This window comes from Colletotrichum phormii, assembly GCF_030913505.1.
Source record: "Colletotrichum phormii strain CBS 102054 chromosome Unknown BDP81scaffold_17, whole genome shotgun sequence".
Classification (NCBI taxonomy): domain Eukaryota; kingdom Fungi; phylum Ascomycota; class Sordariomycetes; order Glomerellales; family Glomerellaceae; genus Colletotrichum; species Colletotrichum phormii.
The window spans coordinates 106,498-124,954 of record NW_026851459.1 but is presented as its reverse complement, the minus strand read 5'-3'; the positions used below and the strand labels follow the sequence as shown (position 1 = coordinate 124,954).

Here is an 18,457-nt window from a genome sequence, read left to right as displayed (position 1 = left end):
CTGATAGGAAATGTCACAAATATCGTAAAGTTTATCAAAGCTTTACCCCAACGATCCGAGCGATTTAAGAAAGTATCCTATAAGGTTGATGCTAGGTTAGATTTTGAGCTCTTTACTTAGGGCTCTCGAGAGACTCACCTCCTCTCTAATAACGAGACGAGGTGGAATTCTATATACCTTATGATTAATCGAGCTCTTTAAAAGAAGGCGGAAATTGAGACCTACGTCAACTGGGTTCATGATGAGGATGATATTATAAAGAGGATTCTTGACGATGACCCCCTTTCCCTAGAGGACTAGAAGGTCCTTGCCGAGGTCAGGTCTATCCTCGAGCCTTTCTACCTATAGACGAAGAGAATAGAGGGCTAGGGTAAGGCGGATAGTCATAGTCGTCTCTAAGAGGTGATGATTAGTATAGAGTACCTCCTCGAGTATTTTGAAGAGTAGAAGGCTCTATATAACTTTATGATCTATCCTGCTGTCCCTCCTACTCGAGAAGTCTCTCTGGAGATTGACTTGACCTCTAAGGAAGACTTCTAACCTTCTCAGACTCGCTCAGGGCACCCCCTTCGCCCAGTAGTAAATAGTTATTGCCAGCCTTATCAAGCATCCTTTCTCCCCCAATATGTGAGGGAGGATTGGAGGTAACGTACTACTCGATTCAGAGGCCTCTTTCCTATGTACCAGGAGCACCTTCGTACCTCTGTTGAGCTGGCCTGGCAGAAGCTCTCCTCCTACTATACAAAGTTATGGGAGTCTCCTCTGTTCCCTGCATCTGTGATTCTTTACCCCTCACTTAGTATCTCTTACTTTAAAGTAGTCTGGGATGAAGGAGTCTAGCTTGAGTGGGTTCGTGATGCGAAAAAGGGGCTTAGGGACTACTTTGACCGTTGGTATAGGTTAGAGAATGCTCCTAATAATGCCGTAGTTACTCTAGAGATCATATTACCCCCCTATGAAGATAGTCACTTTAGATAATAGGTATAGAGCAGGCGAGGTCGCGAGGCTCCTCGGCAATAGGATGAGCTTGAGACTTACCTCCGGCTGCCTCCTTAATCTATCGACGACCCTGTGAAGTGGTGGAAGGATTACTAGTTAACCTACCCCTTTCTTAGCAAGCTTACCCTTGATGTATTTTCCATCCCTGCCATGGCTGCTAACTGCGAGAGAGCTTTTAGTACTGTAAAGCTAACCCTGACGTCTCAACGGCACTTAATATAGCCTCAGATAATGGGCTAGTTACAGCTGACGAAGAACTGGCTGAAGGGGAAGATCCTGCCTGTTGGGGGAGACGTTGGATTATTTGTACTAGGATCGTGATACTAGTATAAATAGCTTTACTTATTACCTAATCGGGTAACATAATAGTGATAAGAAGGGTTACGTGCCCTCACATTTGGCTTAGTTGATTGGCCAATTACTCAACGTAACCAATCCTGGGGAAAAAGTGGTCAAATTAGTCAAATCGAGGCTCGATTGGATTTATTGGAACGAGCGGCAGCGCTGGCAACACGTAGGCCGAGACGAGTCACGACATGGAGTACCAAATGGTGCGAGGTGCCTTCTCTCTGTCATATTTGATGACCATTTGATTATTTCCATATCGGCAAGTACTGGACTGACTCTAATACAAGTGCAGATTCGAGACAAAGATGCATGTCGTACCTTATCGAAAGTTTTGCAAATTGGTACCTGTTGGTATCCCTATCACAGGGAAGTTGGTTCGAACCGTAGGGTCCTGGGGGTGACGAAGTATCAATATCTCTGTATTGATTGATTCTGCGTAATGCGTAAAAGGGAGATTCCAACCGTAGGTTGGTTGGGTAGTCGCGGTCTAATTGTACCACCTCGAGTGGCCCATGCTCTTGCCCTTATCCGCGGTCGAATTGGACTTCCAATCCGACAGTACCTTATGCTTCGACTTGAGGGTGGAAACCAACACTGGCTTACATCTACCAACCCTTCGAGATGAAATCATGGTAGAGTCATCACGCAATCTTGAACCACTGACTAAACGCCCCTGAAGGATCGAACTTCTTCTTCAAAGTCTTGAGTCTATCCAAGCTTGAACCATAGATGGCTTGCAGCTCCCCATCCCGTGAGCAAATTTAATGTACCTGAGTCCTCATTAGTTCCCTGTAACTATATCAGACCATTGTTCAACTCACGTCGGATTCACGGTGGCACTCGAAGAGAAGATGAGGTTCTCTATGTTGGTCTGCACCATGATCTATCAAAGGGGGGAAGAGGAGAGAGGGGAAAGTCCTCTCTTCAGTCCATGTCTAATGTAACCGTCGTATCTCGGAGCTTGCGGCCACTAACGGGCGGACTTCTGGGCGAATATTACTATCCAGCCATCGTACGATAAGGGCGATAGAAGTCCATTACAGAAAACGACGCAAACGATCCCATCTTTGGCAAGAGATTACGGAATCCCGACCACGACATGGTGATGTCCGGTCACCCTGGCATTGCAGGTGGAGCTAGTTGCCGGGTTCGACCTTGTTTTGCGGGACATACGATATCCAACGGGCCCGCTGCACCGATTGCCGAAAGAGAAAACCCCCGTCGGCAAGAAAATCATCCCCTCTCTGGCCCCGCCGACCCGTACTGCGGAGGCTGTGGATGAAGAGGTTATTTGGACATCTGAAGCACACCAAGAACTATGCATTTGTTAGGCCCGTCAAATCTAATAAAATGGCTAGGTAACAAAGTCTGACTCAGTTTCGGTGTCTCGGTCGCAGTCAGCAATATCGCAGGAGAGGTATCATCAAAGAAAGACCAAGAATCGGTCTCAATAGAAGCACTAAGAAATGTCAAAAGTCAACGCTCATAGGAATATCTCTCAAACCAATTCCCCTCCTCATAGTCCGACACCATTAGCTCTTAAGTTAGCGGTACTTGAACTGTCCGCAGGCTCAATCGTCTGGTGGATCGTTGTCTCTCTGAGAATATCTCGTCCTTCGGGGGATCCTGAGCGTGTCTTGTCATCGTTTCGAATCATTTCCAATTCATCCAGCTCTTCGTATGGTGTTCTCAGCGTTCTAATACTGTTCTTTCCTCCAATGCGTCGTGATGATCCGTACTCGTAGGAATCGTTTCCTGTTGTAATGGGCTTAGGGAAGAAATGCACCCAAATAGGCCGCAGTGTTGGGAGACAGGCGCAAACAATAGCCAGCGATAGTTCAATGTTGGTCCAGAAGAAGACAGGGGCGGTGTAGTCTTCATGCAAGAGTTAGGAAGAAACTCGCAGTTGTGAGCAAATCTGATTTGACTTACAGATGACGTCGTTAGGGTGCTTGACATATTCTTCCGCGATAGCGAATGTAGCTACCACTCTCGTGACACTCACAGCACACACACTGCAGTCTCGTCAGCAGCTTCTTTCTTCTCATATGACATTTAAATTCTTACGCAGCGCCAAGTCCCAACATTGCGATCACTGCAAGCTTCTTCCTAAGGGGCATCTGTACTTTGAGAACCCTCGCGACTGGTAGCACGAGGATGACAAAGTCGGCGATGACGTCGGTAAAGAGAAGCGCGAGAAACATTGGTACCGTCTGAACGCACGAGTTGCCATAGTAGGGCTCGATGAACACCGTGATTGGGAAGCAAGTAAAGAGATGGGAAAAGAAGAAGCTGACAGTCCATCCAATCACAAAGGCAAGGACACCAAAGACGACGTAGCGGAACCTCTGGCTTGGGAAGAGGGTGTAATACAACACGAGGATGGATGATTTGACCAGTCCCAAGCCGAGAATAGAAATCATGTTGAGCGCAAACTTTGTCTGATGTGTGAAAAGCTTATCAGCTGGGCGCAAATTGTGACGCGGGTGCGTTGGAAAGTCAAGCTCACCTCTTCGAAGAAGATCAACCCTGGATCGTCCATGATGGGGGAGCCGTCGGGGAATGTGGGCTGATGCTGTCCCAAGTGACCGTGAATTGCAGCTGTTCCTCATGTCAGAGCCACCTGATAGGTGATCATCGGAAGTTAAGACCTACTAGCCAGTTGGAGAGTACAGCAGGTGATAGATACCAGCTATCGAAAGTAAGCACCGATCAGCATATTCTTTGGCTTCAAGCCCCATCTTTAGACTTACGAGCGCTGCTCCGGTCAGGTAATCGTCCCATGCGAATCGTTTGACAAGTAGCTTCGCCCAGACGCGAAGCCCATAGAACACGATGGGAATGATCATGAATCCGATGGCCAGACCGATCATCTGGCCCTTGGTGTAGTCATGGTTCATCGTCACCATGTTGGGCAGCTTGAGGCTGTGTGCCAAGTGATGAAATCACAAACTTCCGCCGAATCTTGATCGCCGCCGTAAGATGATCTGGAAGAGTAAAGGCTGCAAGCAGGGAGCGTGTTTGACCTGAACAGCAGACAATCCACAGGCGGAAATGTCACTGGAGATGTCGTGAGATATGTATCATAACGATCTGAGGCGGCATCCTGTCCATGATGATAACAAGAAGATGTACGGAGTACTGTGACAAGTGCAGATTGTCACAGTCGTCTTCTCGCGAGAGATCCTTTCCCTTCCATCCAGTGCTGGCGTAGCATGTGGCATTTACCGCGTCGCAGTGGCAGTAGCACTACCATGATAAAACAGGATAGCATTCAAAGCGCTCAGGGCAAGGCCGCAGGTGGTAAGAAGTTATCTGCCACTGATAAAACTCAAGGTTCTCCCAGGCGGGAGCGCGTCCTTGATCACAGCAAGAACTGGTTATCATGCCCTGTGTTTCGGACGCCCCGAGTCAGGTTCCTTGTCCCCCGTTGCCCCGATGAGCGTGGCTAGAGGCCGTGACGTTGCAATGCGAACTGATTAAGCCCCACTCGTTCCCTTGTCCAGAGGCACGGCGAGTGACAGAAAACCGTGATCCCCCGCCGCCGTACCGGGGGTTGAAATACCGTGAACTCTAATAACCCTCCTTTCGGGCTACGGTTCCTGAACTGGTCACAGCTACGAGCAGAACATTTGCCTATGATTTTCCGTTTGCCGCCGGACGAGATGAGACTCGGTGATTTAGACTTCTGCGACTTGGGATGACCGATAGTCAAAATGACACTGGTTCCGGAGCCATGGTTATCAGGTTGGACGTTCGTAATGGTTTGGTCACAGAAACAGGCGAGCCTCTTGACCTAGAACGATCAGGGCGCCAGTACCAACAAAAATCTTTTCCGCGATCCGCGGGTTGTTGCATTTTACAGCATTTGTCAAATGATCTTTAGTAATAGCGCAAATATGCTATGTGTGCAGAGGTACGGGGTACGGAGTATATATCTCGTAATGATCCCCCTTTCTACCCCTGGCATGGCGCACGCACCTTGATACCTACCTGCACAGCTGCAGCCTGCATACCCCCACGGAATAATTCGAGAGGCTTCGGGGGGAACTATGCATTGGTGCGTCGTAAGGGAAGGGAAGACTTATGAAACTTTGTCGGCCGAGTCTTGAACCAGTAGCAGTCAAATGGGGGTTGGCCTGATTTGCGTTCTTGTTGCACGAATGGGATGGAGGCTAGGCGAACTAATACCGCAGGTACCAGACTCCCTGCTTGGGCCGCAAGAAAGTTCAGGTGGTCACTAAAGCACCGTCCGGCGTCACTCTCTCGACGGTTACCGCGCTGATATGATGCCGATAAGCGCGATCCCAGCAGATGGTGTCGCCCGCGGTCGTCTTTCTTTTGAAGAAAGCTTATTCATTTATGGTAAGCCTGATGTGAGGGTAAAAGAAGCTAAGCTGTATGGAGTCAGAGCCTGAGAACCAGACGGACATGTACGCGTTGCCGTTGAGTGTCCCCAGGCCAATTCTCTTCTTGGTTGAAAACTTTGGTATTGATTGACTATTCGTACTCCGTAGAGCATGAAGTTCTCGGAAGCTCAGAGCTTGGCCTGTCGCAGCCATTGACTGGTCACCGGATTGATACCGTCTGGCCATGGTGTGGAGAATGGAGCCCTTCCCAGTGGCGATCTTCTCTATCTCCTCGATATGGCCTCAGCTGTACTGCAGTCACCCCTTTTTCACTTGGCTAGTATCCGTATCCGTACAAGTCGTCACTTCGGAGATTAGGGCATGGGTGTTCGACATGCTGGCTTGGATCTTGCATCAGCAGCGGTGAGTAAAACTCATCCGATCGGGGGCTAGTTGATCCGGACACGATCTCAAATACTCACTGCGACCCTAGTGCCTCTGTGAACCAAGCTCTTTGCATCACAACGTTTCTTGAAAATCTGAAGAAAGCCAGTCACCATATGCGCCAACGCAGCCCCGCAATGAGTTGGAAACCAACTATAGCCGATGACATGCCTATCGTATCTATGGGGCATACTTCTCATCTGTTGTCAAGTTGATCTTCTAGAGCACAACTGCCTTAGGACGCATATGTTGAACAGAGCTCGAGAGAAAATGAACAGCCAGCGTAAATGCTCAATCTTGCGTGATCCTGGCTTGGAGGATTTGGTGCATCGCAAAGCGTAAGAAGGCCGACTTGTCATTATCAATCAAGATTCAAGATAAACTCGCAAGTGGATACTACCTGGATCATACGAGGGGGCGAAATCAGGTTACAATGTCGCAGGCAGTGAGGCAGAACGTGAATCTCATTTCAGTAATACGGGGCTCGTACTGAGCATGCGGGCGGTACTCAGTTTTGCTTCAAACGCCCATGAAGCTGTTGCCAATATGTGATAAGAAACCTGTTGGATCTACGGATACTGGCTACATGTTCATTTTGGTTGCCATTGAGGAATGAACTTTCTTGCTCCTACTGATGCTTCAGTGACGAAGACGATGCTCGGGTTATTCGCAATTCCCAAGACACTATTGGTAACGGTACCTCGGTATCCAATAGGATTGTAGTCAAGAGCCCAGACTTGGACTCTTGGGGGCTCATTATGGATGCCTTTGTACCAGCCAATATGTGTGGATACCAAAGGAATCGAGTTGTTTCTTTGTGGATTTTCCGGGGGGTTTGAAAGTGGATTAGGAATGATTGGATCGACTCGGCGGAATAGGCCCAATTAATTGCCTGGGTGGTACCGTAATGGGACAACTCCTTACCCGACCTAAGGCGATAACATCTTGTCTTTGGCCATTCACCCAAGTACCTACCTAATTACTTAACTTAGAACAGCATGATAGGTAGGTTTGATTAAATTTGCGGACAAGCGATGTGCCTACTTTATTCTAACGGCGTTATTTGGCGGGCGCACGATGCAGAATGACAGTCACACCCTTGTTGCTAGCCGAGAACCGATCATCACCTGCACCTGATCTGCTCAGTTCAACTCCACCTCAGTGGATCGCGGCGTTGTGGCAGAGTGGTCTAATGCGCAAGACTAGAAATCTTGTTCCTTCGGGAGCGTCTGTTCGAATCAGGCCAACGTCGAGTTACCAGTAGTCTTTTGCTCAAGAGAGTGCGAGTGGTTTGCGGTTTCGCTCCTAGCCTCTTTGCTTGAGCAGGTAATTTTGATGTGTGATGTTGAAACTGTTTTTACCTCTCCTCTCTCTTTCTTTCACCGCACCGGACTTCCTCCCAGCCTTAGTCAAAATCTTTTGGATCCCGTGAGGTCCCGGAGACTTCAAGCATCTTTTGACCTTTTGTTGGTAGCATTTCTTGAGTCCTCAAAAGTGCCTGTGAACACTTATTTTCCCATGCAATGGCTGCATAGCTGTTCCGGGGTTGGTGTTCGCATTTGGCCGGATATCCGGCGAGAACTAAGCGCTTACACCTAATTGGCTTGATTGCCTATCAACAATGATGCGGACCCTACCAAAACACGAAGCAGCTTTCTGGGAGCTCGACTTGCGACCAATCTCAGAATCTCTGGCTGCAGATTTTCTCCATTTTAATGCATCTGTGAGGCACGGCACCAACGAGGAGGAACAAATACGTCTGCAGCAAACATGCCAAGTTCGCTAAACCAAAAGAGAGAACGACGAACGATGGAGGGGTAATTACAAAAAGGCAGGACAATCGCCCGGCTCCCCGACAGATGAACTGTGAACACTGCCCATCATCCAGTCTACTTAATCGGCTTCAACTCGACAGCCCTGTGACTTCGGTCTTCGACGCCTAGGCGGCCAGTATATACATTATTTCGACCTGAACATCCCCGATCCGCCTTAAATGACTGAGACGACGAACAGCCAGAGTCAAGCCACGGAGACACCAGCTGCACCAGCCGCGACGATGCCAACTGTACAAGCCGCATCGCCCCCAGTCCAAGATCAAGCAAGCCCGCCTACTAGCCCGCCAGCTGATACGCCACAAGTTGCCAGCGATGTGACTGTTGAGGCAGATGAAGGAGAGACCGTAAGTCAAGTCTAAGCACTCACCATGATCGTCTCCACTGTGAACATTTGTTAATAATAAATCAGACTGACAGTGCGTCAACCATTGATGAGCGGATGTAAGCTTTCGAAATACGTTCACTTGGTGAAACAGATGACTGACTTGGGCCTCACCCACAGCTCCAATTATACTGCCTCTCTATCTTCAAGTGTCGTTGATTATCCTATGGAGTACGGCCGACGATACCATGCCTTCCGGCCTGGATGTATGTTATGCCGAATTTGGATTTTTGCGAATCATATTAGCTAATCTATGTAGCCTATATCATGCCGAACGATGAAGTAGAGATGGAAAGACTTGACATGACGCATGCCATGATGGTCAAGGCAATCAAGAATAGGTTGTTTCTTGCCCCGCTCGAGAAAGAAAAGATTCAGCAAATTCTTGATGTTGGCACTGGCACTGGCATCTGTAAGAGCTCAGCCTGAATTCTTTCCTTCATCCTCGGCGCTCTCTCGCATGGCTAACAGACCTTTATGTAGGGGCTGTGGAGATTGGCGACATCTTTGAGAACGCCGAGGTTATTGGCATTGATCTTAGCGCTATCCAGCCGTCCTGGTAAGTTCATGACCACCTTTCCGAGCATATTTCGACCTTCTTGTTGCTAACATTATTTCCAGGGTTCCTGTGAATGTAAGATTCGAAATTGATGATGTTGAAAGCCCATGGCTTCATCAAACAAAATACGACTTCATCTTCTGTCGGTTCATGGCCGCTTCCATAGCGGACTGGCCGAAGTTAGTCAAGAACATTTACGAGTAAGTTGATATTTCCCCCAACCTCTTCTGAGAAGCCCTTTCCTTTTTGCACTCGCCACATGTGGAATTAGACTAATGCATATTGAAAGTCACTTGAACCCGGGAGGTTGGGCCGAGTTCCACGAGATGGACCCCGAGATTTACTCGGATGATGGCACATACACTGAAAAGCATGCCACCTGGCCCTGGAATCAGACTTTCTTGAAGACAATGAGGAGCATCGGGCGGGAACCCTCTCCTGGTCCGAGGCTTGAAGGTTGGGTGACGGACACTGGCTTTGAAAACATTTTCCACCAGCGTTTCAAAGCCCCCCTCGGCCCCTGGCCCAAGGAGCCACATTATAAGGACTTGGGTATGCTCAACTTGGCCCAAATGCTCGAAGGTCTGGAAGGATTCACTCTCAGAGTCTTTTGTGGCGTCCTCGGCAGAACCAAGGAAGAGGTGCTAGTTGAGACTGCGGAGGTTCGCAAGGAGATGAAGGAAGGTGCCTACCATGGCATTTATGACCTGTGAGTGATAATTCCGACAAATGATTGAGTTTCGAGCAGTTACTGACGGTCTGCAAGCCATGTGGTTTACGGACAGAAGCCTCTAGCAGAGGCACCCTCATCCTCGACGCTCTGGGTAGATCATGCTTAGACTAAGTAGTAAGGTAGTCTCCCATTGTACTTTGGCGCACTAACAGCGGGCCGAAACTAGATGTGTTTGAATGCGATTCGGGGGTCATTTAGGTGTCATGTGCAATTATATCGTAGCCTGCTAGATGAACCTACTTCATGCCAATGTATCGATGTTGAGGTTGTGTTGCACAGTTCCATGGACTTTTGTTCGTATGGATACACTTTGCTAGCAAGTTTCTCTAAAATTGCTTCAGCATCAAATTTATAATCATTTCTCTATCGTGTTCAAACGTTCGCGTTCCGAAAGAAATGTTGCCAATACCGATCAGAGACAGCGCTGATCAGAGAGCAGCCGGTCATGGATCGATCTCAGTGACAGCATCGATCTCTACTAAGGTACTACGAGGCCACGCATGAAAAGATAGCTCATCTGCTCTTAGACCGCGAGACTGCCAACTCCAGTTTAAGTAGAAGAAGAAGAAAACATCAGCCAGGATTCTCATGGTTTTCTGGTGGTTCCACAGATATGTACAATCGACGTCCCCCATCCAGACATAGAGATTGCTGACTTAGTCAATCTCAACCGCGTGTCACAAGGACAATTCAGTTCTAACTTAGCAAATGTCTTTGCCAAAGTCCTGATATTCATGCAACGAAGTTCAGCAACCATGAGTCTCAACAAGCCAGCTGCATTGCCTTCCAGTGGAGTACAAGTATTGCTAGAAAACTTGAGATACACTTGAACAACGAGATAGAGTTGAGGAGGCTATAAGTCTACCTTATCAAAGAAACAAGCTAAGAATAATTTAATTGCAAAACGACTTATTCGAAAACTTGGGACGATATGGTCTTCACAAACTTCTCAACAAACTGGGATACTCTCGAAGGACGGGTTGCTTCCATCGAAAGAAGACAATCAAGGTCTTCATCCAATCAGCCATCAAGTTGTCCAAGTCTGTAACAAAAACCTGAGCAAGCAAGATAGTGATAGGTTACTGAAGTCTACATTCTCTGATTGTTTGACCTGACTACCTTACCTTACGAATGGATTGCATATTCGGAAGAAGCATGGCAGCAAGACTGACGTCTCCAATTGTACGTGTTACTGATGTTGACAAACGATGTAGACTACGAGAGGTGAATGCTAGTAAATACGAGGCATAACTTCCGTCTGATCAAGCTACAGGTGCAGCCGGTGCTTGTTCATCGGACTCTTCCGGCTTACGACCGTAGACAACATGCCTGTTGAGCTTTGTTAGCTGTGACAGTCCTACCAGTACTAAAGACGAGGGTTAAGAGCTTCGATCGCCAGGAATTTACTCACAATGTAAAGTACGTCTGAAGTTTGAGGTCTCTCAACGCCTTGCGCATCTCGCTCATGAAAACAAGAATTTCCACATCCTCCCATCCCATCATTTGTCGTAGAAGGAAAGTTCCAAAACCTTCTAGAGACTGATCGATGTACTGCAGGTTGACAGCCCCGACTTCTTTGAGCTTGGGGTCTGAAGCCCACCCTCCAATAGGAATCGGCCAGCTTTTCTCCACGATATCAACGAATCCAGCGTTTCTCATGCCGTTCGCAATGCCGTGATCTCGAGTCTGTTTCCCGGTCTTTCCAAGCTTGTCCAGGGACTCGAACATAATCTTCGCCCACCTTCTGTACACGTGATCATGGGGCAGATCTTCGCCAAGTGTCTGAGAGTAGTCTTCAAGGTCTAGCTCATTTACCTCGATATACCCGCCAGGTATGAGATGCTCAAATGCTTGAGAGTAGAGCTTCGGCCAATCAGAAACACATCCTTCCAGATGTCGAATATGAATGTAATCAAAGAATTCAGTAGGCCATGTCCACTCCGCCTCAATGTCGTCGATTTGGAATTTGCAATTGGGCGGAACCCAACTCGGTTGGATAGGTGAAATGTCGACACCGGTAACTTCTGCCGATGGAAATTCGTCGGCAAAGTCGCTGATTAGAACTTGTGAGACTGGTGTCTAACTTTTCTCTTGGTTCAAGAGCGAAGATTGATACAAAAAATGGAAAGATGTAAACTCACATAGCCCAAATACCCGTTCCGGTACCAATGTCGAGAACTTTCTGTATATAGTTCCAGCGGTTCATTCGTATCAGGAACCTGCATGCCAACTAACCTGAGGGCTGTCCCCTATAGGCGCCAAGAACAGCTTATCGTCAAAGAAGACGCATTCCCAATAATGGCTTGAAACAAGTAAGTACTAATCAGTAGCGTATTTAATTTTGGGAACAAAATGGCACGCTTTCTATCGTGGAGAGTGTGTGTCATGGAAACGAATGGTGTTTACGTACGCAAGATCGAGCCCTTCATTCTGCTTCTCGTCGTTTGGCCCCCAGTAGTCAACCTTTTGCGTGTAGGTACGCCCAAGGATGCGTCGGTACTCCGTGATGCTTTCGGTCAATGAAGCCGTCGAGGACGTGTGGATGCTATTCCTCGAGTCAGCTTTTATTACTCGGCATGTGTTCTGTCAGGACTCGCCTCTCCGTCTCCGCTTCAGTCAAGTCCTCATCGTAGGCCGGGTCCTGTTATAAAAGGGTTAGCGGCCCGAAGTTCTTGGTTTCACCAGAGCTATGTAAACATCAAGAACACGGCGATTCAACTCACAGCCGCGATTGGGCCTGCCTCGGTTCCATTTGCGTTGGCAGCAGGTGAGCTCGCTGCCGCTGGTGGCGATGAACCTTTCGCGGACAGACTCATTGCAGCCGGTGTTGACACGGAGACCTGCGGCTCCGCGCTCTCAGTTGATGCCATGTTGATCCTCGTAAAGTTTTCGTGTAAAATAATGAGATCTGTCAGTGGGCAGGATTTCAAAATAAACGGCAATCATCCAGAGTTTGTGAGGTTCAAGACACGAAACTAGGCTTAAGCCCTCTTTTCAACGACTTTTCTTTTTCTTCTGTTGGTTCTGCGACATGGATGCTCATCTTGCATCCGAACACGCGTTCGGTTGGTCTGTTGGTGGCTGCAAACCTGGGCCGGAGCCGCCAAGTATTCTAGCGAGAGCCCTTCTCCCCGGACGAATAGAAGAATCATTTTCCCAATATCCGATAGCGATTCTTCCACATCGTCCACTGATCTGACCGCTATTCATTTTCCCCCGTGTCGCACAGAGTAGGAACTTATTACTCACTCGGCGGGTCACCTCCTACTTATATAGAGTGATAGACGTTAGGTGTCTCTCAATCCATGATCTGTGGAACATGCAGTATCACGTTGGTGTAATGTATCTTGACCCGGAATCCACAGGTACCAGCTGAGTCGCTTGCAAAGACCCACCATCTTCCTCCCTTGACACAAACGGTCTGATATGCGCTTTGAGAAAAGCTTTACCTGCTTCATCTTGCTGGTTGTCACTGATTCTGTGTTGCCTGCACAGGCCCAATTTAACATTTGTTCCTTCCTGCCTTGGTGGAATGCGGTCTCCGTTTTCGTCGAATAACTATCGACACTGAATGGTTTGGATGGTGGTTCTATAACTTTTGGTCCTCAGTTCTAACGAGACTGACTTGATTCTGGAAAGACCCTCGCCGTTTCTCGAGTTCAGTTCGGCAGTCTATCACTTCCCTACTTACCCAGACACATTTGCCGGTCCCATCTTCCTAACACATTAGGAACCGACAGAGCTAAAGAGACCTCGAAAAGATTGTGTGTTTGTATGCGTGTATTGTTGGGCGACAACTAATTCCAACCACCTTGCTCCCTCACAGCCGCAAAGTTGACTCGTAAGGACCTATGGCTTCTTCGCATGACAACATGCCTAGCAGTTGATATGTTAGTTGGGTTAAGGTTAACCTTATGTTGGCTGCAGGGAATTGATGGGGCACCGCAATGTGACGTACAGCTTGATGTAGGATTGAAGCTTTAGGTCCCTGATGGCCTTCCGCATCTCGCTCATGAACACCACGATCTCAGCGTATCCCCATCCCATTACCTCTTTCAGAAGAAATGTACCAAAGCCTTCAAGCGATTGATCAAGATACTGGAGATGACACTTACCCACTTCTTTGAGAGTCGGATCTTTCGGCCAAGCACCGATAGGCGCAGCCCACTGCTGCTCGACGACGTCGACAAAGCCGGCGGCTTCCAGACCTCTGGCGATACCATGGTTGCGGCTTTGGGTTCCTGTCTTTCCCAGCCGGTCCATGGCCTCCAGCATCACTTTACCCCATCTCTTGTAGACGTGATCTTCGTTCAGTTCAGCAAGCACTTGAGAACACAATTCAACGTCTATTTCCTTGACCTCAATCAATCCGCCTGACTTGATGTGGGCAAAAGCCTGGCCGTAATGTTTCGGCCAGTCTGCCACACTACCCTCGAGGTGACTGATGTGCACGAAGTCGAAGTAGCTGACAGGCCAGGTCCATGGCTGCTCGATATCATCGATCTGGAACTTGCAATTAGGTGGGACCCAACCTGGCTGAATCGGTGAGATATCAACTCCTATCACTTCGGCGGAAGGGTACATATCCGCGAAGTCTCTGCAAGGTATGTTCCGTTAACGAGATGTTTACACAATATGCATACTGCGCCGGATCATACTGAGAGCATCGAGTAGCACTCACATAGCCCAGATACCGGTTCCGGTGCCAACATCGAGAACGTTCTGTAACGATCTAGGAGAGCTCTCCAGAGGTAAATCCTAATTGTAGACATCTACGTACCTGGGGGGTTTCACCTATAGGCGCAAGAAACAACCTGTCATTTAGGAGGAGTTTCTCCCAGTAATGACTATAAAAATAATTCGTGTCAGTACTAGGAGCGGTTGAAGTTCACTCAGTGACTATTACGCACGCAATGTCAAGTCCTTCATTCTGTCTTTCGTCATTCGGTCCTCAGTAGTCGGTTTTCTGAGTATAAGTCCGCCCATGAATGCGACGATACTCGGTGATGCTTTCGCTCAAAGAGGCGGTAGAAGACGTATGAATACTGTACGGTACCGTCAGTCAGAACTACGTGTTTTCTGCTAGCAGCCATCGTCCTTTTCAGTCTCACCTCTTAATCTCAGCATCTGTTGTATCCTCATTTTCAACAACGGGATCCTGTAATTAGAAGACTTAGATTGCGGCCGCACTTGGCAGGTGAGATCCCTCCTGGGAGTGGAATTCCTCAACATACGACAGTAATCACATTTGCTGTAGGCTCGGAGCTGCTCGCAATGGGAGGGTTGGAGCCTGCCGTGTCCTCTGGAGACACGGCCATGATATGATTCCTGGTTTTTGCTTGCCAAAGCGGATTGGAAACCGAGCAAATGTGAAGCACTCGGATTTAAGTCATAAAAAATTGAGAAATCCTGGACTAAGAAGCGGTCACACGATTTTTGATGCAAAAAACCCAACACAACCATGACCCCTCATTTGGTCTTGTTGGTTTGCCTTCATCCCGTTCCGGCCTGCTTGTTGCTCTGCAGGCTGTGTTGGAGCAATCCAAGGCACTCAAAGACTTTCGGTAGCATCCACCCAGACGAATGAACCCAGCCAGATTTCTCAACTGTCGTGGTGGAGTCTAAACCCATTCCGGAAGGTCTAAGAAACATTTACAGCAACAATAGACGCCGCCTTCGGGAAACAAAGAAAGATATGGTTGTGCGCTGTCCAGCCAGCCGGATGGAACATTGAATGCAAGACATTGCGTGCTAGTAAATCACAGACAAAGAATCCAGGAGCACGTTGTCCCGCGTGCGGTTCGCGCCGAAGACCCAGATAGAACGAATCGAACACTGGCCAATGAGGAGCCTTCAGGTGGTTTATCCCATTGACTGCTGCTTAACGTCAGCGGAGCCCTTGTGCGGGGTACAGCCAATAAGGGCATACAGGCTCATCTGTGTCAGCCAATAATTAGGCACGTTTTAAGGTACTTATATTGTCTATATATTTGGGTTATGCCAAAGGTACCAGCAATCTCGGTCGGTACATAACGATACATCGCAATCTAAGCAGCCTTTTCGAGTATAACTTCGCAGCTTTCTGAGGTTATTGCTAGATATCTCGCCTAGAGCCTGGCGGGATCGTAAGGCTGTTGTATTGCTATAATAGGAGCAAGGCGAACAGGACTTTCTCGATCCCTTGCGATGGTGCTGCCAAGGAATAGAGGTATTCCTTTTATCTCTTGTTTGCTTAGGTCGTGATCTTTGCCGACCCCCTGCTAATGGTCCAAACTGCTGGATAAGCTGGGCTGCAAGCAGTTGCCGCCATTGATACTGCTTTTTAATAGATCGCCAACTAGGCTTGCCCCAGAGCTGCAGCAGATAGCTGTTCACAACGATCACTTCTAGCAGAAAGTCCCAAGCAATTGCCTGCCAGCCCCCTCGCCGGATAGGGTGGCCCCATTGATAATAGGACCTCATCTGGTCACTAATATCAACGCCGTTCATCTTATGATTATACCCGTCTATTGGTGCCGGCACTGGCAGGTTCTTCAGGACGTCGGCGCCGAAGACTTTCCGGGCAGCCCGCTTTGCAGCAGTATCTCCGGCCGGTCGGCGCCGGCTCCGGACAACATCCTGGCCTTCTCGGAAGACCGTTGTCAAGAAGAGTACAATAGCATTGTCTTTCCAGGTAAACTGGTTGACCTAGAAGAACTGATTAGTATAAAAATCCTTAAAAGGTAGTTTTTATAACACTATACCTCCCCATCTAAAGTAGGAATATAATGTATCTTGCCCCAAGGGATATCTTGTACACTCTTGAGTGTCTAGGCTGAGGGCCCTCCTCAGAAATCGGCGCTGCATTTGTCCACCGGACCCACTGCTCAACAAGGCTCCGGGGAACGTATCGGAGGAAAAGGTTAATCGGCGTTTCCGGTAGGTCCTGTATTTGCTGGTCCCGGGCCGGTATATCAAATGGTATAAAGGAGCCGGGCAAGCCAGGCTCAGCCGGAGGCTCATGGGGCCGGACTGTGCTATTATCGCACTTCTCCGGGGTACAGTCGGCAGTACAGCCGACTTCAAGGTCTTCGGGAAGGAGCTCAACAAATATACAGCTCCGTACAGAGGTATCGGTAGCTACAGAGGCATCGGAAGCATCAGAATCACTGGAAGACATCGTAACATTGGTTGAAATGATGGTTTTGGTGGTGATAGAAGTCAAAAAAACATAGGGGTAAATGATGTTTCGTCTTGTACCGATTGAAGTGCGGGGTAAAAGCGGGTGTTAATATGGGTCCGGCTCCGCTGACGTTAAGCAGCAGTCAATGGGATAGCTCCTTCACTCCGCATTTCGGATTGTGGTCTGACAGTGCCTGATCATGGGAGGGGCCCAGGATATCATTCATTATGAACCACAACAACTGGAAAGTGGGCTTCGATCTTGGCAATGGAAGGCTGATGACAGACGCAAAGACGCACGAGCCTGTTGGCACCGTTGAACCCAGTGTTTTACAGCAGAAACGAGCCGTCGTGGCCAGCCTCTGTCATCTCGTAACGCTGCCGGGCTCGCTCAGGTAGGACGGATTTTTCTTCACAGGCCGATCCTCGGAATTCGATTAGGCGCTCCATCCAAACGCCTATCTTTCCTCAAAAGTCAAGGACATTCATCTATCTGCCCTAGATCTACACGTGGAGATATATCCAACTCTCCGCAGAATATGACGTTCTGAAGTCATCACAGCTGCTCTGAGTCATGGAAATTTTGGTTTACACAGAGACCTGATTCTTACAGGAATAATGTTCTAGAGTCTATTTTGTGAAGACCGGACCATCAAACAAATAAAACAACGCGAAACGAACAATGAAGCTTGGCCGGATGATCCCCCACCAGCCGTTGAAGCGCGGTCTCGGTCTCTCTCCCGCTGAGAAACGCAGTGGTGCCGCCGGACGGACGCGTTGCAACGAACTCTTTTTCAGTGGCCTGCCACCAACGACGACAATGCAAAACCCTGACTCGCATTTAGCTGATCTTGATTGCAGTGACGCATGTTCCTGCGGACTAACAGTCTATTTTATGTGGGTGAGTGAGGGGTCCCATGGCCTGAAGAGATTGAATCCAGATGTCTGTGTTTTCGGGCCGGCCATGTTAGAGGTGAGAAGGGTAAGCACAGAACGGGTAGCACACCGCTCCCAAGGCTTAGGCAAAGCTATAATTGAAATAATTCGCGACTATGGTATATACCGTTACTAGTTGCAAACTAGGAGCTGCGGCTGCATAAGAATCGAGGACTAGCTGGAGACCGGTTGCCCCAGCTTTTAGTCCGATCATCGCACCGTCAGTCAGACCACGGTCTTTGCCTCCGCGCCATTACCAATATCCAGCCCGTGCCATGTTCTCTACGGCAGTCCCCATATGCGGTTCAGGGGGCCCTTGTGTAACTATCCAGAGATCATCGCTACCACCCTCAAACTTGCGACGGCGTGGCAAACCCCCAGAGTGGGAGCCGGCAATCGGCTGCCCGGCCAGAGAGTTGAGAGCACCTCTGGCAACGAGCTCTCAAATGCCGACCCCCGATGCAGACAGGCAACTCTACGACGAACTCTGGTCTGGCAAACCGGGTCCAACGGATGGAGAAATGAAGAACCGGACAAGTTGACGCCTGCAGGGTCCAAAGGTCAAGAATTTGGGCCCCAGCGTCTGACGTTCCCGAGTCAGGGTTAGGACATGTTGGCTATTCCAAGCGCTTGTGTTGCGCCGCCCTCCGCCCAACCTTCAAAATAAACCTCCCCCCGTGCTGCCACTCACCGTTGCATGCCTTAGCTTGC

At 48.8% G+C, this 18,457-nt stretch overlaps 5 protein-coding genes and 1 non-coding gene across 6 annotated transcripts; 3 read left to right on the top strand and 3 right to left on the bottom strand.

The window, feature by feature from the left end:
• Window positions 1-2,863: 2,863 nt before the first annotated feature.
• On the bottom strand, window positions 2,864-4,247 carry BDP81DRAFT_326493 (uncharacterized protein; the record flags this gene model as incomplete). The annotated part of the gene is made up of 6 exons (XM_060585070.1): window positions 2,864-3,222; window positions 3,280-3,362; window positions 3,415-3,788; window positions 3,857-3,948; window positions 4,003-4,039; window positions 4,101-4,247. 6 exons carry the CDS (start codon window positions 4,245-4,247, stop codon window positions 2,864-2,866), a joined length of 1,092 nt encoding a protein of 363 aa, XP_060442120.1.
• A 3,063-nt stretch (window positions 4,248-7,310) lies between these two features.
• On the top strand, window positions 7,311-7,392 carry BDP81DRAFT_t255. The gene has a single exon. It is a non-coding gene; the product is annotated as a tRNA-Ser (tRNA).
• A 595-nt stretch (window positions 7,393-7,987) lies between these two features.
• BDP81DRAFT_67207 (uncharacterized protein) lies at window positions 7,988-8,877 on the top strand. The gene is made up of 4 exons (XM_060596138.1): window positions 7,988-8,319; window positions 8,385-8,416; window positions 8,478-8,698; window positions 8,841-8,877. Exons 1-3 carry the CDS (start codon window positions 8,134-8,136, stop codon window positions 8,605-8,607), a joined length of 348 nt encoding a protein of 115 aa, XP_060442119.1. The 5' UTR covers window positions 7,988-8,133; the 3' UTR covers window positions 8,608-8,698; window positions 8,841-8,877.
• BDP81DRAFT_494810 (S-adenosyl-L-methionine-dependent methyltransferase) lies at window positions 8,616-10,193 on the top strand. Its single transcript, XM_060595392.1, has 5 exons — window positions 8,616-8,769; window positions 8,841-8,916; window positions 8,979-9,116; window positions 9,206-9,625; window positions 9,683-10,193. The coding sequence occupies exons 1-5, from the start codon at window positions 8,625-8,627 to the stop codon at window positions 9,753-9,755; spliced, it is 852 nt and encodes a 283-aa protein (XP_060442118.1). The 5' UTR covers window positions 8,616-8,624; the 3' UTR covers window positions 9,756-10,193.
• A 394-nt stretch (window positions 10,194-10,587) lies between these two features.
• Window positions 10,588-12,534, bottom strand: BDP81DRAFT_473717 (S-adenosyl-L-methionine-dependent methyltransferase; the record flags this gene model as incomplete). Its single annotated transcript, XM_060594664.1, has 9 exons — window positions 12,373-12,534; window positions 12,247-12,290; window positions 12,060-12,194; window positions 11,885-11,951; window positions 11,791-11,831; window positions 11,061-11,702; window positions 10,962-10,978; window positions 10,774-10,880; window positions 10,588-10,704 (listed from the first exon to the last, which is right to left on the bottom strand). Exons 1-9 carry the CDS (start codon window positions 12,517-12,519, stop codon window positions 10,588-10,590), a joined length of 1,317 nt encoding a protein of 438 aa, XP_060442117.1. The 5' UTR covers window positions 12,520-12,534.
• A 563-nt stretch (window positions 12,535-13,097) lies between these two features.
• BDP81DRAFT_483118 (S-adenosyl-L-methionine-dependent methyltransferase) lies at window positions 13,098-15,076 on the bottom strand. Its single transcript, XM_060595041.1, has 8 exons — window positions 14,884-15,076; window positions 14,761-14,807; window positions 14,645-14,694; window positions 14,560-14,599; window positions 14,430-14,496; window positions 14,331-14,371; window positions 13,608-14,246; window positions 13,098-13,525 (listed from the first exon to the last, which is right to left on the bottom strand). Exons 1-8 carry the CDS (start codon window positions 14,965-14,967, stop codon window positions 13,447-13,449), a joined length of 1,047 nt encoding a protein of 348 aa, XP_060442116.1. The 5' UTR covers window positions 14,968-15,076; the 3' UTR covers window positions 13,098-13,446.
• Window positions 15,077-18,457: the final 3,381 nt, after the last annotated feature.